The sequence below is a fragment of the Peromyscus leucopus genome, chromosome 23 (assembly GCF_004664715.2).
Source record: "Peromyscus leucopus breed LL Stock chromosome 23, UCI_PerLeu_2.1, whole genome shotgun sequence".
Taxonomy (NCBI): Eukaryota; Metazoa; Chordata; class Mammalia; order Rodentia; family Cricetidae; genus Peromyscus; species Peromyscus leucopus.
In genome coordinates, this window is record NC_051082.1 from 16,021,369 (window position 1) to 16,040,843 (window position 19,475).

Here is a 19,475-nt window from a genome sequence, read left to right on the forward strand (position 1 = left end):
TCAGGGAGCAGGGTGGTTGAAGTTGGCTGCCATCACCACAATCACTTTGCCAAGGAAATGCGCCGTACTCAGTTACACACTTTGATTGGGCGGATGTTGTGCCTCCAAAAAGCCATGGAATGTCTGGGAAACAGAGACTAGGCTTTATCCATATTCACCTTTGCAGCCAGAGCTTGGCTTAAAAACAAAGCAAAGCAAAAATACCAGGTGGTGGTGGCGGCGGCGCTCGCCTTTAACCCCAGCACTCAGGAGGCAGAGGTAGGAAGATCTTTGAGTTCGAGGCCAGCCTGGGCTACAGGGTGAGGACAGACAGGGCTGTTATACAGAGAAACCCTGTCTCGGAAAAAAAAAAAAAACCCTGTGCGTGTGTGTGTGTGTGTGTGTGTGTGTGTGTGTGTGTGTGTGTGTGTGTGTGTGGTATAGGACTATGCACCTGGGCACACTTGTGGAAGCATGAGCAGGCTGTCAGGTGTCTTCCTGGGCCTGTTCTGATTATCCTGACTGGCCAGCAAGCTCTCAGGTTCTTCCTGTCTCCACCTCCCTGGCGTTAAAGGCACCCACAGCCACACGCAACTTTTAATGGAGGCACTGGAGATTTGAACGCAGGTCCTCATTCATACTTCTAGAGCGAGGCTCTTACCCACTGAGCCACCTCTAATCCCAGAGCTCGGTGTTCGCTGCCTCCTACTGGATGCATGGGACTCTGTGTGAGCACCAGGTGGCCAAGGGCTCAGAGTTCCTGGGACAAACCTTATTCTTTCATCTTTCAGTTCACACAGTAGATACGACCCGCACCACCTGGATCCTGGAGCAGATGGTTAAAATCAAGCACCCTGTCCTTTTTGTGGGTGAATCGGGCACGTCTAAGACAGCCACTACCCAGAACTTCCTGAAAAATATGAATGAGGAGACCAATGTGAGTGTTCGCTTGTATTGGTTGGCAGTTGCCGGGTAACAAGTTAGCCCAGCCTGGTTGCTCAGTGGGACAAGCCCTTATGACCTCTCAGCTCCGTGGGTCAGGACTCTGATGTGGCTTACTTGGGTGACTCAAGTTCAGGGTCTCTCACAGAACCGTAGTTAAGGTTGGTGAAGGCTCTGTTCACTTGAAGGCCTGGCCGGGGCTGGATGGCCATCTTCCAAGGTGGCATTGCGTGAGGCTGGAGGCCCCGGATCCTCAGTGCGGACCTCTCCTAGGAAGGCTCGACGGTGCTTGTCTGAGACCTTTGCTATAACAAAAGGCCTGAGACCTGGTAAGTTCTGAGGAGTCGACGTTGACTTAAGGAACGTCCAAGAGCATGGTGCTGCCACCCGAGAGGTGAGGGCCTTGGTGGCACATGGTGGCATGGTGGGTGGGGAGGCATCACATGGTGAGAAGAAGTTCACGTTCATAAAACAACAAAAAAAAAAAGCCACCACTTCCTTAGAACCCTTGAGTCTTACTCTGCAGATGGCTTGAGAGGCATTAGAGAACCCCTCCATCCCGTGGCCCCCAGCGGTCCTGGGAGCCTCCGAGGCTCACTCACATGAAATGAGAGATGATGTCCAACGCATGGGATGTGCGGCATATTCCATCCCCCGCAGTGACCCAAGGGCAACTGGCGTCCTTCATGGCGGAAATCCACATGACAGAAGCCACTGTGTTCCTTGTGACATGGTGTCAGGAGTTCACTGTACCAGACAAGGCAGACAAACGTGTGTTTCTGATAACAATGTCAGAATCTACTAAATAATAATAAGCTCACCAGGTTTAGCAGTTTCTTTGTTTCTTTCTTTGTTTCTCTCTTTCTTTCTCTCTCCCTTCCTTCCTTCCTTCCTTCCTTCCTTCCTTTCTTTTTTTTCTTCCCGAGGCAGGGTTTCTCTGTGTCACCTTGGCTGTCCTGGAACTCACTCTGTAGACCAGGCTGACCTCGAACTCACAGAGATCCGCCTGGCTCTCCCTCCCGAGTGCTGGGATTAAAGGTGTGTGGCACCACCACCCAGCCTCGGTGTAGCAGTTTCAATAGCAGCTATTATCATAATAGCTTGGTAGCCTGGGCACGGTGAAGGCAAGTTCTTTATTCCTATTTTAGTGACTGATATTAGCTCTCACAGCACGCCATAAATATACTATTTACCTATGTGTTTATATATGGATTACAGAGTGAATACAAGCAGAGGCCACAGCAGAGCTCAAGGGTCTCAGAAATGTGCTGGGAATCCGTATCAATGATCACGAACCAAATCAGAGCCAGAAGGGAGATGCTGGGGTCAGGTTTGAGAGCAAAGCTGTAGATTTCTTTTTAGCTGCCAGGTTAAAAAAAAGCTGAACTGGGTCAGGATACAGCAGGCCAGGACCAGGTCCAGACAGGTGAACAGATGGACTGGCAGGCAGTCGAGTACTCTCTGTCAACAGCAGAGGACAGAGCCCAGTCAGCCAGTCCTTGGCCCTGGATGCATACTGGTCCATAGACCAACAACTTTGGCACCAACTAGGAAGTTGTTAAACACCTCACTCACTGAACCCCGGCTCTGGGTAGGGCCTACCGAGCTGTATGGCACAGCAGTCCAGCTGTGGCTGGTACATGGCTGAATATGAGTGTGTGTGTGTGTGTGTGTGTGTGTGTGTGTGTGTGTGTGTTCGTGTGAGCACACATGCGTGTGTGAGCATGTACGTGCCTGTGTGTGCACTGAGTTCCTCTAAGGGGGTTGCAGGGAGAGAGAGTGAGGAGCACCTTGTCCACGTGCAGGAGAGTGCAGGAGAACATCTTCCCTCCAGCTATGAGGCCCAGGAAGAAGCTTCTGGCTGTATAAGCTTTCTTTGGCCTCCCTATTAACGGGCAGTTGCCTTGAAAGCAATTTTATGTTTAAAACTACTCTGCCATCGAGAGTGGTACAGCAGATATCATTGAAGTCATTTTTCCAGACTCTTAAAGATCAGACAGTGGCCTTTTTAGAGGCCACCATGGTAGAATGATACCTTCCCTACCACATATCACCATGTGACCTTTCCTGGGAGTTTATTTCTAATCACCCAGATAGAAAGGGCCGAGAAACAATTCTTCCCAAGTCCGGCTCAGTGAACCAGATGAGTATGATTGGAGTCACTCTCAGAAGCAGGGCAACATGTAGGTAATAGTTAACTGGTTGTGTATCTTAGGGAGGGTTCAGAGTCCTTCCAGCCCTGCACCCTCCGATGAGGGGGTGTTAGTGGGTCCAACCTTGGGAGGGTCTCCTGTGGGGAATCACCGACTCTCTGATTTCAAGACAGTGTGGCCTTGGGGGCAGCATTCCACAGCCTGCTTTGTCCCAAGGCTCATGAGTGGCAACGTGGAATCGAACAGAAGGAAAGAGAGTGTTGTTAAGACAGGGTCTCACTGTGTAACCCTGGCTGGCCTGGCCTTGAACTCACAGAGGTCCTCCTGCCTCTGCCTCTTGAGTGTGCCATCACACCCAGTTCTGTCTTTGGCTCTTAAAAATGATGAATCGGGGCTGGAGAGACGGCTCAGTGGTTAACGAGCACTGGCTGCTCTTCCAGAGGACCCAGGTTCAATCCCCAGCACCCACATGGCAGCTCACAACTGCCTGTAACTCCAAGATCTGACCCCTCACACATAAGACACCCTCACTCATATACATGCAGACAAAACACCAATGCACATAAAATAAAAATAAATTATAAAAAAAAATGATGACGCACGGACCTGCATCGTTCTAGAAGGTTAGTTTAGAAGCCAGCTGTTTGACTACCCTCTGCTCTGTTACAGATTGTGCTGATGGTCAGCTTCTCCTCACGCACCACATCCTTGGACATCCAGAGAAATCTAGAAGCAAATGTGGAGAAGCGGACAAAGGACACATATGGACCACCCATGGGGAAGCGCCTGCTGGTGTTCATGGATGACATGAACATGCCAAAGGTGAGTAGAGCTTACAGAGGTGGACTAGGTGGGCATGTGTAAGTTCGTGCTTTTTTTTTTTTTTTTTTGTTTTTTTTTTTTTTTTTTTTTTTTTTTTTTTTGGTTTTTTTTTTTGCTGCGCCAAGTGTAAGTAAGTTCGTGGCTTTTTAAGATTTTCGTTATTTAAGACTAGTTTTAAATTTTATTATTTTTATGGGTGTGTACCTGTGTGTATATATGCCACATGTACCCAAAGAGACCAGAAGATGGCGTCAGATCCCCTGGAGCTGAAGTTACATGTTGTTAAGCTGCCTGACATGAGAGCTGGGAACAGAACTCTGATCCTCTGGAAGAGCAGCAAGTAGTTTTTGTTGTTGTTATTGTTTTGTTTTTCGTTTTTCTAGACAGGGTTTCTCCATGTAGTTTTAGTACCTGCCTGGATCTCGCTCTGTAGCCCAAGCTGGCCTCGAACTCACAGAGCTCCGCCTGCCTCTGCCTCCCGAGTGCTGGGATTAAAGGTGTGCGCCACCGCCGCCGGCGGGCTTGCAGCAAGAGTTTTTAATTATCTGTCCATTTGCAATATATCTGACCATCTATACATTTTCCATCCATCTATCTAGTCAACTGTTTTATTTATCCACAGAACTGCATCTGTTATTTTTCCATCTGTAGTTAATGAATCTGTAGAATCCCATCCATCCATTATCCATCCACCCATCCACCTCTCCATCCATCTACTCACCCACCCATCTACAGAATCTACTCATCCATCCATCCATCCATCCATCCATCCATCCATCCATCCATCTATCCACCCACCCACCTACCCATCCATCTATCTATATCCACTTACCCATTCACCCACCCATCCATCCATCCATCTACTACCTACCTACTCATCTATTTACCCACCCACTCACCCATTAATCTACCCAACTACCAATCCATCTACCTACTCATCTATCTATTCATCCACTTAACCATCCATCTATCTATCCACTTACCTATCCACCCACCTACCCACCCACCCATCCATCCATCTATCCTCCTTCCATCCATCCATCCATCCATCCATCCATCCTTCCATCCATTCCATTTGCTGAACTACTCCCAGGAAACTGGTGCTGTGAGGTGTGTAAGCCTCTGCAGTTGCTGCCTTCATGGGATGCACAGCGTAGTGAAGGAGACAGACTTCAGGTGTGAATAGACAGTTACAGACTTGAGAAGCCCTGTGAGGCCAACCCAGAATGCTCAGGGGGAAACAGGAGAGGTGAACATTCAAGGTTGACACAGTCTTACCTAGTTCTGCTTTGTTTTTCTTTTTTTCTTTTAGTTTTTTTGAGACAGGGTCTCTCTGTGTAGCTTTGGAGCCTTTCCTAGAACTCATTCCATAGCCCAGTAGCCCAGGCTGGCCTCGAACTCACTAGCTCTACTTTTTGATAATCTCCCAGGTGGACGAGTACGGCACCCAGCAGCCCATCGCCTTGCTGAAGCTGCTGCTGGAAAAGGGTTACTTATATGACCGTGGGAAAGAACTCAACTGTAAGAGTATCCGTGACCTGGGCTTCATCGCTGCCATGGGCAAGGCCGGAGGGGGCCGCAATGAGGTGGACCCCAGGTTCCTCTCGCTGTTCAGCGTCTTCAACGTCCCTTTCCCATCAGAGGAGTCTCTTCGCTTGATCTACTACTCCATCCTGAGGGGCCACACCTCGGTAACCGGGCCTTCCCCACAAGTCTGAACTGGAGGTCGACATGCTGGGTGGAAGCCGGGGAGCGCAGGGGGGGGGGTGCTGTTTACCTTAGAGTGGGGTCTGTGCACTCCAAGGCCAGGAGGGGAGGGTGTGGTGTGAGGAGCAGGAGGAACTGTAAGCCTCGTCTGAAGCTGTTTAACTGCAGAGGATGTCACATGCCACTGTCAGAGTGGGTTTAGTGGCGAGCTGCACATGTGTGCAGGTGCACACACATGCATACGTAGGTAAAAATGCAAACTTCACATAATGTAAAGTGCATTATTTTAACCATTTTAACACATGCAATTTAGAGGCATTGGTCCATTCAGTCTTGGCTAACTATTCTCACTGTGTAAATAGAACATTATATATATATTAGCTTCAGCCATCTTTATTTATACATCAAAAACAAGCATACTTTTCCATAATAACAAACATGTTTTTTCCATCCTCCATTAACCCCTAGCAAAAACAAATATGTCAAATGTGTTTTTCCCAACTTTAACATCAAAACATCTTTAAACCCAAAACAACAGTTATCATTTTGCCGGCTTGGCCAAATATTGAGTTGGGTATATCCTGTCTTTACAAAACTAAAAGGTAATTGACATAGGCACACATTTTCAAGAACAACAATATCATTCAAAACATATTTACAGAAATAGGGGTGATCTGCCTCCGATCCTGTCAGCTCTGAATCAGAACAGCTCCCAGGCTCTTTCAGACAGCTGGCTTCCCCAGACAAGAAACCTGAGAACATCAGCTCCCAAAGAATTTTAGGGGAAAATATTGGAGAAAAATTGGGTTTCCAGGAATGATCACATCTGTTCCATGCAAGATTGACAAAATGACACTAAATCCACCAAGAGAATCATCAATATCATGAGAGAGAAGAGAGAACGCAGGCCGCGTGACATATTTTTTTTTTAACTAAAGGAAACCTACACCCATTACAGATTGCCCTCCCTGCCTCCCAATCCCTGGAAGCCATGTGGCCTCTGATGTCTGGTTTCTCTTACTTAGCTCCAGGTTTTCAAGATTCACCCACGTGTCAGTGTTCTGTTCCTTTTCCTGATCAAATACTATTCTACCATGAAAATACCACATTTTGCCAGGCGGTGGTGACACACGCCTTTAATCCTAGGACTTGGGAGGCAGAGCCAGGCGGATCTCTGTGAGTTTGAGGCCAGCCTGGTCTAGGACAGGCTCCTAAGCTACAGAGAAACCCTGTCTTGAAAAACAAAAAAAACAAAAACAAAACAAAATAACCACATTTTGCTTATCCATTCTTCTACCGATAGACATGGTGATCTTTTCATTTTTTTTAAGAACTTTAATGAGAGCATCGGGGGCATAAGCAGGAAGCTGACATTCTGCACATTAAATCTTTACAAAAACATTGTTCAAGATCTACCTCCCACCCCTTCGAAGTTCCATTACATCTTCAACCTTCGAGACCTCTCCAGAGTTTTTAACGGTCTTGTCCTCACGAATCCAGATCGGTGAGTTTGGGGGCTCGTTTGTTTTTACTAAAATATGCCCCAAAGTGGCAGTTCTCAAACTTTCACAGGGGTCGCCTAAGACCGTGGAAAACACAGATATTTACATTATGATTCATAACAGTAGCAAGGTGACAGCTATGAAGTCGCAGCGAAAATCACTTTATGGTTGGGGGTCAGCACAACACGAGGACTGTGTTATAGGATCGCAGCGTTAGGAAGGTTGAGGACCACTGCCCTAAAGGCACGAGGGCTTTGGTTGGGACTTTTCAATGAATCGGATGGGTCAGAAAAATGTGTCAGTGAATCACACGGTGTCTTTGATTATGTTGATTGAGAAAACAGATAAACCTTTAGGGTGATGCTCCTTCGCCCCTGAAGTTGGGGTGTGTACAGGTGTCTGCAGCTGGATCTGCATGGAGCCTGCGGCTCATTTGGCTACAGCATTTGCAGCTGGGTGGAAGATGCATGCCTTCCCAGGAGTCACCAGACACAGCACGGAAACAGTTAGGACTCCGTACTGGGAGATTCTCAGGGCCACCAGACTCCCATCATTCCCTGTGGATCTGCAGGGAGGGGCCGCACTATGTGGCTCCTCGCTGGGAGCTGGCCACACTGAAGAACAGCAGAGGGCTCTTGACAAGGGCTTTAACCTGCCTCGGAGTGCTGTGGATGGTTTAGAGTGGCGGTCTTCCCTGCTCCTAGTCTTTTGGATGGGGTAATGGCTCTTCTCCCGGAACTAGAGAAAGTTCTGGAAGCAGGACCAGGAAAAGGAGCCCTGAGGCTGATTCTAAGTTCACACGGGCTTTCGGCTGTCTACATGACTCACAGGATGATTCCATTTCTTCCTTATAATAGGGTAAGCCGTGGGTGATGACTTTGTGATCCCTGTATTTAACTTGCCTGCTTCCGGCTAGAAAGAGACAGAGAGGCACTCAGGGCTCTTGTACTCCCCCATCCACCTGAGCCCCTTCCCCCCCCCAGGGGATCTGGTGACCAACAATGTTGCCCTCCCTTCATGCAGGTTTCAGACGGTGCCTCAGATGGTAAGGGTGTGGAGAAACGAGTGCCTGCGGGTTTTCCATGACCGGCTCATCAACGAAGTAGACAAACAGCTGGTGAGCATGTGCACCATGCACCTTAATGGGTGGGAAAGCCCACATAGAGTCCGAGTGCAACACACGCCAGTGAGGCCAGCAAGATGGGTCAGCGGGCACGTGTGGCCAAGCCTGATAAGCTGAGTGAGTTCCATCCCTGGGGCCCACATGGCGGGAAGAGAGAACTGACTCCCAGAAGTTATCTTCAGCCCTCTACGTGTGTCCTCTTGGCACAAATAAATAAGTAAATGTAATTAAAATGAAAAAAGAAAGTTTAGAAAAAAACAAAACCAAAAGAAACCAATGTAGCCCAGCCCTTGGGAGACAGAGTCAGGTGAATCTCTGTGAGTTCAAGGCCAGCCTGGCCTACAGGGTGAGTTCCAGGAAAGGCGCCAAAGCTACACAGAGAAACCCTGTCTCAAAAAAACAAAACAAAACAAAAAACAAACAAACAAACAAAAAAACAGTTAAAAAAGAGAGAAGCCGGATGGTGGTGGCGCACACCTTTAATCCCAGCACTCGGAGGCAGAGTCAGGCGGATCTCTGTGAGTTTGAGGCCAGCCTGGGCTACCAAGTGAGCTCCAGGAAAGGCGCAAAGCTACACAGAGAAACCCTGTCTCAAAAAACCAAAGAGAGAGAGAGAGAGAGAGAGAGAGAGAGAGGAGAGAGAGAGAGAGAGAGAGAAGAAAGGAAGGAAGGAAGGAAGGAAGGAAGGAAGGAAGGAAGGAAGGAAGGAAGGAAGGAAGGAAGGAAGGAAGGAAGGAAGAAAAGAAACCAGTGTATCGCTTATACTGGATGCTCATTGCAGAAGGACAGGCACCACTAGGTAAGATCTAGGTAAATTATCCCCACTGATCATAGTAAATTCTCTTTTCCTGCCAAATGTATGCAACTGTGGACATGTCTGGGGCCTTAACCGGCTGTCATTTCAAGGTGCAAGATCACATTGGGACCCTGGTGAGGGAGCATTTTAACGATGACTTCGAGATGGTGATGAGGGACCCCATCCTGTTTGGGGACTTCCGGATGGCTCTGCATGAGGATGAACCACGGATTTATGAAGACATCCAGGATTACGAGGCCGCCAAGGCACTGTTTGAGGTGCGGACCACCAACCTCCAGCTCTGTCCATGCAGGATATTGCACACCCAGCGTTTGGGGGTGTGTTCTGTGGCTCTAGCAGCCTCTTTTGTCTGTAATGGGCTGTGGCTCACACAAGCAGGCTGACACCCAGCAGACCAGAGATTTACTTTATTTTTAGTTATGTATGTAGTATGTGTGTGTGAGTGTGTGTGTGTGTGTGTGTGTGTGTGTGTGTGAAAGTGCACACATGCATGCATGCTCGCATGTAAGTATAGGTGCCCACACAGGCCAAAAGAAGGCATCAGTCTCCCTAGAACCGGAGTTACAGGCATTTGTGAGCCATCTGATTGAGCGCTAGGGACTGTACTTGGGTCCTGGAAAGAGCAACATCTCCCTGCTGAGGCAGCTCTCCTGCCCCACGCCCAGCCAACTGCAATCTTGAGATCAGGAAATTAGGTCTTCAGCCCCACAGGTCCTGATATTCAGATTGCTTCCTCAGCCATGGATGCTGAGGACAAAGACAGCTCTCTCCATCCTTCATCTTTCCTTTGTTTAGACAGGGTTTTCTCTGTGTAGTTTTGGTGCCTGTCCTGGAACTCACTCTGTAGACCAGGCTGGCCTCGAACTCACAGAGATCCGCCTGCCTCTGCCTCCTGAGTGAGGCGGAGGAGAGAGCCTACCCCTTCACATGCGGTGGGGCTTACAGATCCTTTCCACTCAGGAAATCCTCGAGGAGTACAACGAAATCAACACCAAGATGAACCTGGTCCTGTTTGACGACGCGCTGGAGCACCTGACCCGCGTGCACCGCATCATTCGAATGGACCGGGGCCATGCCCTGCTGGTGGGCGTGGGTGGCTCCGGGAAGCAGTCCTTGGCCAGGCTGGCGGCCTTCACCGCAGGCTACGAGGTGAGGGGGAGCCTGTTTAAAGAGTTGGGAGTATGACCTTCTGTTTTTTGTCCCGTCCACGGCTTGAGAACTCAATCTCAAAAGTCAGACCCAGGCCACACCTGTGAATGGGGAACTGTGGGAACTCAGAGGGGGCTTGGCCAAACCTGGGAGGAGCCGCGGCTGGCACTGCTGGCTGTCACACCTGCAGCTTATAACTTGCGGGGACTCCAGCTCCAGGGGATCCGGCGCCCTCCTGTGGTCTCTCCAGTGCCTTCCTGTGGTTCAATTACAAGCCCAAGCGCATAAACAGAAATCAATATAAACCTTTTAGAAAAGATAAAACTGCTTTATAGAGCTATGAATCAAGATGGTACGGTTTATCCCTTGAAGTGTGCACACGGTGCTTTTGGTCTAGACGCCGATCTGCGTGACATCACCAGCCTTTGCTATTGCAGGTTCCCTTCTCTCCCTCCAGTGATACCCGGGTGGCCAAGTCCCTTGCCTTCCTTTCTCCAGACACACGCTCCTCATAGGAGCAAGCACCTTTTATACTCACACCTTGACACATGCGTGCAGCTCATGCAGGACACTTGTCAATCATCCGGCTCCCATGCTTGTGCCCCTCAGGTGATGTAATGTTGTTTGTGGAGCATGCAGACCCGCATGCTCTCCTGATGCGCTCAGCGCCTTCCCCCTGCCTCAGCGGGCGCTGCCTACCTGTTTCCCCAGGTGTTTGAGATCCTGTTGAGCCGAGGCTACTCGGAGAATAACTTCCGGGATGATCTGAAGAACCTGTACATGAAGCTGGGGCTGGAGAACAAGATGATGATCTTCCTGTTTACGGACGCGCACGTGGCCGAGGAGGGCTTCCTGGAACTCATCAACAACATGCTGACCTCAGGTACTGCCCACCCACTGGCAGGAATGTCCAGCCCTAACCCCACCCCCCAGCCCCCTGCAGTCTGAGACGGACCTGGCAGTCTTTGTGGTCACACAAGACCTGCAGTTGAGGCTGGGGCATCACTGAGCGCGCCTCTTCTCCTGGAGATGTATAGGTTACTTTCCTCCTCCTTGTGATGAGGATGGTCCCTGAGCTTGAAGCCGTGTGTGTCTCAGCTCTGTGAGACGCTGTGAGCTTATCCCACAGTGGCCACGGCACGCCTTGGGTTTTGCAAGGAATACGATGCTCATGACCTCTGTTGTCCTTGAAGCTCAGAGATGTGCAGGGGAGGGGTGGGCACCAAAGCACACAAAAAGACACACAGATTGCAACAGCAATAGTGATGTAAGGGAAGGAGGCTCAGGACACAGCACCAGGAAGCTGGTGTGTCTCTTTCCTGTGGTCCCTCGCTGACCTGCCCAAAGGCGAGTTCACTCCAGCATCCCGGTGGGTCCGCAGGGCTCCCGGAGGCGACACCAAGGCGCAAACAGGTCCAAGATGTACAAACTCATCCGTTCCGGCTTGCAGAGGCTGCCCTGGCCCAGGGCTCCTTGGCTCACACCACGCTACCCTCCGCTTCTCTTCTGCTGACCCGACCTCTGTTCTTCACCCTTTCCTGGGACAGCACCAGCCTGCCTGGGTCCTCCACCCAGTCCCAGCCGCAAAGCGTTGTCCCATTTGGCAGGGAGCATAAGGAAACATGCTTGTAGGTCCTAGGTGGGGTCTGGTGTCTTTGAAGGGCCGTCATTCATGCTCCCACATTGGGTAGAGGGGCTGCTAGAAAAATGTTACATGCAGGGAGTCCCCTGTGCCAAAGGGAAGAGACATCAAGGTAAGCGGGCATATGGTTATCTCGTGGACAGGATTCAGGAGTGGCGGGTGTGTGTGTGTGTGTGTGTGTGTGTGTGTGTGTATGTGTGTGTGGCTCTGTGGTAGAGTGCTTGACCAGCATGTGTGAGGCCCTGGGATCAATCCCCACTACCAGGGGTAAACACACACCCATACTGGGCATAGCAGTGCATGTGTGTATTCCCAGCACCCAGGAGCCTGAGGCAGGAGTGCTGATTTGTGTACAGCTTGTGGCCCAGACCCTGGACTAGGGGTGATAAGGGAATGGAGAAAGACTGACACAGAAAGAATCTGGAATCGGGTGGTCTGGGCTTTCCCTGATGGAGAAGCCACGGCACCCCGGAAGCTCGGAGTGTCTTGCTGAACATGGAGGCAGGGTTATTAATACAGATAAACATGGAGGCGGGATTGGGGTGTACAGCTGGGTCAAGGAGGCAGGCTTAGCTACTAGTCTCCTCAGGGGAGCAGTCTCCGGGCTGTAAACATCCGTGTGGAGAGAACTATTGTTGACTTGTTCTGCCCACTGTCACATCTGTACTCAGACCAGAGGAAGGCTTTGCCACCCCCGTGGGGCTGAGGCCTTGGTCCTTGGCATGGCCATGGCCATATCAAACAATACACATTGACCCAGGACTTCCTGCTCCCTACAGAGGAGGGTCAGAAGTCCAAGGTCATCCTCAGCTACCTAACAGGTTCATGGGCTAGCCTGGGCTACATGAGACCCCGATTTAAAAAAAAAAAGGAGTAGAGGGACACTGGGATGCAAGGCCTTGTGGGCCATTTAAAGACGGGACTCTATTCTCACTGCCTGGACACAGTCTGAGTGCTTTCTGGATGCCCTTCTGGCCACCTGTGGGGTCTGCCTCAGAGCCGAGGGAAGAGGTAGTGCCTTTTGAGGGCGAGCAGGTTTGGCCCTAACGGGAACCCCTTGACTCAAGTGTCTCACCATCTGAAGGCACGGACGCTCACAGTCACCCACAGTCACCCAGACCCTGGCCACATACAGTCCTTGCCCGAAGCCTTGGTGGCACCGGGGCCTGTGGGACTGTCCTGGGCCACGCAGGATTGGACATTGTGTAACTGACTGGTCCCCCTGGACGCTGGACCATCCCTGCTCTAATTTCATCTCTGTTGCTGTGACAAATGCCCTGAGCACAAAGTGCCTTAGGGAAGGGGAGGCTCATTTGGGTTATGATTCCACGTTAAAGCGCCTTTTGTTAGGGAAAGTCACAGCTGTAGGAGCTTGAGGTCACATCACATCCAAAGTCAATGGCAGGGAGAGACAAATGTAACCACGCTGCCTGCTTCCAGCTCTCTCCTGCCTGAAGAGTCAAGGACCCTCTGTCTAGGGAATGGTGTTGCCCATGATGGACTGAGTCATCCTAACATTAATTAACAGACTAACCTGATAAAGACAATTACGCAATTGAGACTCTCTTCCCAGGTAATTTGACATTGTGGCAAGCTGGCATTTAAAACTAAGCAGCTCACTTCCCTCAAGTTATGACCATGCAAATTGTCATTAGATATTGTCAAATGTTTCTTGGGAGGTAAATCCCCATGGCGAGAATCCCTGCTGTGAGAGGCACATGTACATGAGCTTTGGTGCCCAGCATAATCCTCAGAGACCACTTTGATCTTAGGCTAGTGGGTGTGTGTTGAGCCTGGACCCTAGCCCTGGTCTTCTGCTGGCACCTGCTGCTCTTCCCATCATGCCTTGCTCCATCACCTCCTTTTGCACCCAGGGAGGTCAGAACTCAGTGACCTGAAAGCCGGCTCCCTCCACATCCTTGTCCTCCAGGGATTGTCCCTGCGCTCTTCCCTGAAGAGGAAAAGGACGGCATCCTCAGTCAGATTCAGCAGGAAGCCTTGAAGTTCGGCATGGGCCCAGCCAAGGAGTCTGTGTGGCAGTATTTCGTGAAAAAGAGTGCCAACAACCTACACATTGTCCTGGGCATGTCGCCAGTGGGAGACACCCTGAGGACCCGGTGCAGGAATTTCCCAGGTACCTTTGAGCCAAGGGTAGAAATCCTTCACCACTGCTGCAGCATATTGTGTGCTCTGGGGACCCGCCACATCCATCAGCTACATCCATACAGGATGGAGCGCTTGAGTTGAAGGTTGTCCCTGAACTGTAGGCACACTTCCTGGTCCCTCTCAATCCCCAGTAGGCATGGCTGGTATCTTCCCAGCATGAGGGTGGGCACAGGCTCCCCAGCTGCAGGGTGCATGGTGTGGGGAGGGTGCCCTTCTTCTCTCTCCCAGTGTCACAGTGACAAGATACTGAGACATAATCACACTTGGATGTGCCCAACTGAGCCACCACTCTGGTGGATACTAAAGACCATGCATGTGAGCTGGAATAACTCTGGGTTGCACAGTGATTCTCTTTTGCCTCTCTCTTCAAGGTCTCGTGAACAACACTGGTATCGACTGGTTCATGCCCTGGCCATCCCAGGCCCTACATGCAGTTGCCAAGTCATTTTTAGGTAAGCTGCCACTGTTGCAGGGACAGCTTTGTGGTCTCATAAAGAAGTGTGTCACTTTCTGACCAAATTTTGACCCAGAAGATTTCTTCACCATAGATACCTTATGACAAAGAATAGCTTTGTATTGTTAGTGTGGCTTGGGTTTATATTTTGCTCTAGTCCAAAAGGATCAGGAGTCTGCAAGGCATGGCCTGCTGCCAAATGTGGCCCCCTGATTGTTTTGATGAATAAAGTTTTATTGGTGCCCACTTTATGAACATTTGTCTTTGGCCCCTCTTATGCCACAGCTACATGGTCACATCCTTACCCATTAGAGACAGTGTTCAGTTCTTTGTAGAAAAAAAAATGTACTAAAGGCCACTACCATGTTGGTGCCAGGACGATTTTTCTTTTTGTCTAGATCTAACTTGAAAGGATTTATGACCAATGTCATTGGGTGGCTTTGTAAATAGTTCCAACTTTACAAATATGCACCCAACAAACTCAATAAACAAACAGCCCTTCTTCACAAGCCAAAACCATAATTTCAGTTACAATGCTGTTCTCCTGGGAAGGAAGCCAAGAAAAATCTGTTATGGGGTTGTGATTTAGAGTCTTCACAGAGACTGCCTCTGTGATAGTCCAGGTGGCAATATCTGCTTCTGTCATAGCTGACTGAATTCTGACAATGTGCTTTGAGAGCCATCCGGGACCACATGTAAATGTTTCTAAATGTTACGATAAAACTTTATTCACAAAAAAACAAGTGGTGGGCTGTAGAGACCCACAGAGTTTCCTAGTGAGAACTTACTCGGTGTCCAAGAATCTGAGTTTGCTTTACCCAGCAAGGCTGCATAAGGGGATGATTTTGACCACGAGCATGGTTACCAGGTGTTTGGAAGGGGCTACACTTGGCTGTACAGTGTGCTTTGATCTAGCATGGAGGAGGTCTTTTGCCCACATTTTGGCATAGTTATAAAAAGCCCTTTTGAAGAGGCAGAAGGGGCCATTGGGTACTGGCCCAGATGTTCCCGAAGCTATCCTGTGTTTCTGTCTTTCTCCTCTTCACTGTATTTCTATCTAAAAGTTTCTTATCCCTCTCTCCTCCTCATAGGTAACCTCCCACAGTGGGCCACATGCCCTGTGGGGCTGTGGCTGCCAGCCTCGCTGTGGCCATGCATGCTAGCTTCCATGGTGTGCAGGTCATTCCCACACCTTTCCAGCATGCAGTGTCTCGGTTCTGTGCACAGAGCTGCCCGAAATCCATTTACAGTTCTCTCCCCTTAGAACATATTTCCTGAAGTTGAGGTGATCATGTTGCAAAGCTAGATGCCTGTGGGCTGAGTTTTTCAGGCATGCTGCGTGTAGTCTGAATTAAAGACAGATCTAGCCGGGCGGTGGTGGCGCACGCCTTTAATCCCAGGACTCGGGAGGCAGAGGCAGCGATCTCTGTGAGTTCGAGGCCAGCCTGGGCTACCAAGTGAGCTCAGAAAGCCAAAGCTACGCAGAGAAACCCTGTCTCGAAAAAACCAAAAAATAAAAAAATAAATAAAGACAGATCTGCAGAACCTGGACATACCAATGGTTTGGGTCCAGTCTTCCTTCTCTCATACCCCGCTTGAGGCTGTTGCATCCCAGGCCATCAGGTGATCCAAGTGACAAGATCTTGGCTCCGGGAGAGAGTACCCATCATTCCATCACAGAATGGCTGAGTGCACCCACCCAGCCGCCGTGGGTAGGGGCTTCATGATAGTCAGGGGTTGGTTGTGGGCCCTCTTCTGAAGGCCCAGCTTCTCCCAATGGTGCCTGAGCCCTGGGGAAAGGCAGGGGGTCGGTCTCCCAGGGTAGGAGGGTTGGCCTCTGCATTAGAGAAATCACCGTGGGCAGATCACAGGTCCTGTGAGTTGCCACAAGTAATAGCTGCTCATTTCTTCTTTTTAATTAAATTTTTTGATGAAATCACCTTTTATTTAGGGAAAATATGTCTGCTGTGAACTGTCCTGTTCTGTCCATCTTGAGTGTACTTGAAAGATCAGTTACATTCACAGTGTCATGTAACCACTATGCTCTCTGTTTCCAGAACCTTCCATCATCCTAAACTGAAGTTCTGTACCCATCTTCCCTCCCCTGGTGTGGGGGACCAGCTCCCACCTTTGCCTGGGTACTCTTGAGGAGAGAGGCATAGGAGATTTAGATAGAAGGATAGAGAGAGAAACAGAAACAGAGGATAGCCGCAGGAGGGCCTGGATCCTTATCCGCTGGCCCAGAACTTTATTCAAAAGGGCTATTTAGAACGATGCCAAGGGGTCAGGCAAAAGGCCTCCCCCTTGCTAGACGCAGCCAAGTGCAGACCCTTCCAAACACCTGGTACCCAGGCCCGTGGTCCAATCATCCTCTGATGCAGCCCTGCTGGTAATGCAAGCTCAGATCTCACTAGGAAACCTCTGTGGGCTCCCACACCCTAGAGGCCTCCTCTAAACTGCTTCCCAACTCTGTGAATCTTCCCTGTCTATGTGTCTCATGTAAGGGGACCCATGCACATTGCTTCTTTGTGTCCAGTTTCTTTCTTTTTGTATAGTGTTTTTGGAGGGTCAGCAATGGTGTAGCCCATATCAGCCCTTCGGTCCTATTCGTGGCTGAATAGTACTCCACTGTGCGGGCATGCCGCATTGTTACCATCCACCTCAGATGGGCCCTGGTCCTTTCTCCTTACTACCCTGCTACTGTGAACATTGGTATTCACGGCCTGTTGAGGGCTGGGTATCTGGTTCTTTGGGGCACATACATAGGAATGGAGTTCTTGGATCTTTGGGTCAATGTTTCATTTTGGGGGGACCTGGTGGGTTTTTGGTTTTTTTTTTTTTTTGTTTTCTGCAGTGCTGGTTCCTGTCCCCAAAGCCCCATAGGCTAGGGAGGTGCTCACCACCGAGCTGACTCCAGTTCCCCCTTTTCCCTGTTGCTCACCCCCACTCTCTCCCTTCCTGCCTGTCTAGGGGATAACCCCATGATCCCCATGGAGAATATCGAGGACCTGGTGGAGCACGTGGTGATGGTCCACCAGTCGGTGGGCGAGTTCAGCAAGCAGTTCCAGCAGAAGCTGAGGCGCAGCAACTACGTGACGCCCAAGAACTACCTCGACTTCATCAATACGTACTCGAAACTGCTGGACGAGAAAACCCAGAACAACATAGGTGAGCAGGGGTGGAGTGGGGGGGGGGGGGGGGGGGGTAGGGGTGGCACAAGGGTGGGCCGGGCCATCGATGTGTGGGCAGGGTTCGGGAGCAAGGCTCCTCTCTGCAAGGCTTGGCACCCTTATGATTGGGGCAGAATAGAGAAGATTTGAGTTTTGCGTCTGGGGGATGGTTCGTCCCTGTGGGTAAGACACGGCCCGTTCTTAGTTCTGTGTGGTCCTGGTTTTGCAGGGCTGGTTTCTTTGCCCTGGATGTCCCCTGGTCCCCAGTGTGTTCTGTCAGAAAGGGCTTTTCAGGAAGGGCTGTCTTCGGTAGCTGGTTAAGAGATGCACCATTAGCCAGGCAGTGGTGGCGCACGTCTTTAATCCCAGCACTCGGGAAGCAGAGGCAGGCAGATCTCTGAGTTTGAAGTCAGCCTGGTGGTTTACAGAGTGAGTTCCAGTGCAGCCAGAGCTACCCAGAGAGACCCTGTCTCAAAAACAAAACAAAAATAGACACACTGTTTTTAGGAGTCCCTTCATGCTAGCAAATGGCACACATGCAGTCTGGGGGCTAGAATGGGTATAGCATCTTGTAGAAGTGAGCTTTTTTCCTCATCTTGGATGGGTCCCTGTTGGGGTACACAGAGGTCTCCTAGTGAGATCTGAGCTTGCTTTACACAGCAGGGCTGCATAAGGGGATGGATAGATCACGTGCATGGTCACCAGGTGTCTGGGATGGTCTGCACTTGGCTGTGCTGGGGGGAGGTCTTTTGCTCCACCCCTTGGCATTCCTTTAAAAGCCCTTTAGAAGAGACAGAAGGGGCTGGTGGGTTTGGACCCAGGCTCTCTCGAGGCTATCCTATGTTTCTGTCTCTCTCTTCTATATTTCTATCCCTGCTCGAGTACCCTGGGGGGCAAAAGTGGGGGCAGGTCCCCCACAGGTCCCAAGGAGGCTAATGCAAGGTCCTACCCTGGAGCCTGGACCACTGACCATGCGCTATGTGCCCCCAGCGCAGTGCAAGCGTCTAGAGGGTGGCCTGGACAAGCTGAAGGAGGCCACCATCCAGCTAGATGAGCTCAACCAGAAGCTGGCAGAGCAGAAGATCGTCCTGGCCGAGAAGTCAGCTGCCTGCGAGACCCTGCTGTCAGAAATCGCCACCAACACAGCCATAGGTGAGTGCCTGGTGTGGGCCACCTGCCCTGGGGACCAGTCTGCCCCCGAGGGGTCGGGGCTCCTCCAAGGTTTTGCTGAGAGACCATTGTGCTGTGGGCAACCATTAGCAAGCCTGAAGACACAGACCCACCATCATCAAAGGACACCCACCCTGAGTGTCTCCATATCTGTTTGTTTAATTTCTAAATATTCTGTTATTTTTAGTGGTTTGGGTTTTTTTTTTTTTTTTTTTTTTTTTTTTTTTGCCTACTCATAGGGGACAACCAGACAGAATGTGGGCCAGTGACAAAGTGAAGTCAAGCTGTGAGCAGTGTCGCCAGGCAGGGAGGAGGGGGGTGGGGTGGGAAGGAAGGGAGACAGAGGGGCTGTACTTCCTAGATGGGGCATCTCTGAGGCTGGACCTGAGTGAGCATTAAAAAAAAAAATGTGTGTGGATAACGGATTTTCAGGTACCTGCCTAGAAGGAATTCTCCCAGGGTCCGGAAGAGACACTACCAAGCGGCGAAGAAATTAATCTGAGGGACAGCAAATGAACCGAGTCATGCTGAGTTCTTTAGTCCATTCACTTTATTCTTCTAAGTCAACTCTACACAGCTTCTTTTCCGTTCTCACACTTAGCTCCTCTCTGTCTCTTCTTCTGCTCTTCTCTCATTATTCTCTCTTAGTTCTTCCTCTCTTTCTCCACCCCCCCCCCAG

The 19,475-nt window shown here is 50.2% G+C and overlaps 1 protein-coding gene across 1 annotated transcript in view; it reads left to right on the forward strand.

Moving 5' to 3' along the window:
- Dnah10 (dynein axonemal heavy chain 10) overlaps positions 1–19,475 on the forward strand; it is a 125,415-nt gene that overhangs the window by 76,206 nt on the left and 29,734 nt on the right. Inside the window, exons 45-56 of the mRNA XM_028885772.2 lie at positions 771–916; positions 3,744–3,896; positions 5,327–5,587; positions 6,935–7,107; positions 8,129–8,222; positions 9,135–9,302; positions 10,006–10,194; positions 10,906–11,077; positions 13,767–13,970; positions 14,374–14,454; positions 17,427–17,624; positions 18,617–18,778. Of these exons, the coding sequence (XP_028741605.1) occupies positions 771–916; positions 3,744–3,896; positions 5,327–5,587; positions 6,935–7,107; positions 8,129–8,222; positions 9,135–9,302; positions 10,006–10,194; positions 10,906–11,077; positions 13,767–13,970; positions 14,374–14,454; positions 17,427–17,624; positions 18,617–18,778 (2,001 nt within the window). The remainder of the gene's footprint in view (positions 1–770; positions 917–3,743; positions 3,897–5,326; positions 5,588–6,934; positions 7,108–8,128; positions 8,223–9,134; positions 9,303–10,005; positions 10,195–10,905; positions 11,078–13,766; positions 13,971–14,373; positions 14,455–17,426; positions 17,625–18,616; positions 18,779–19,475) is intronic.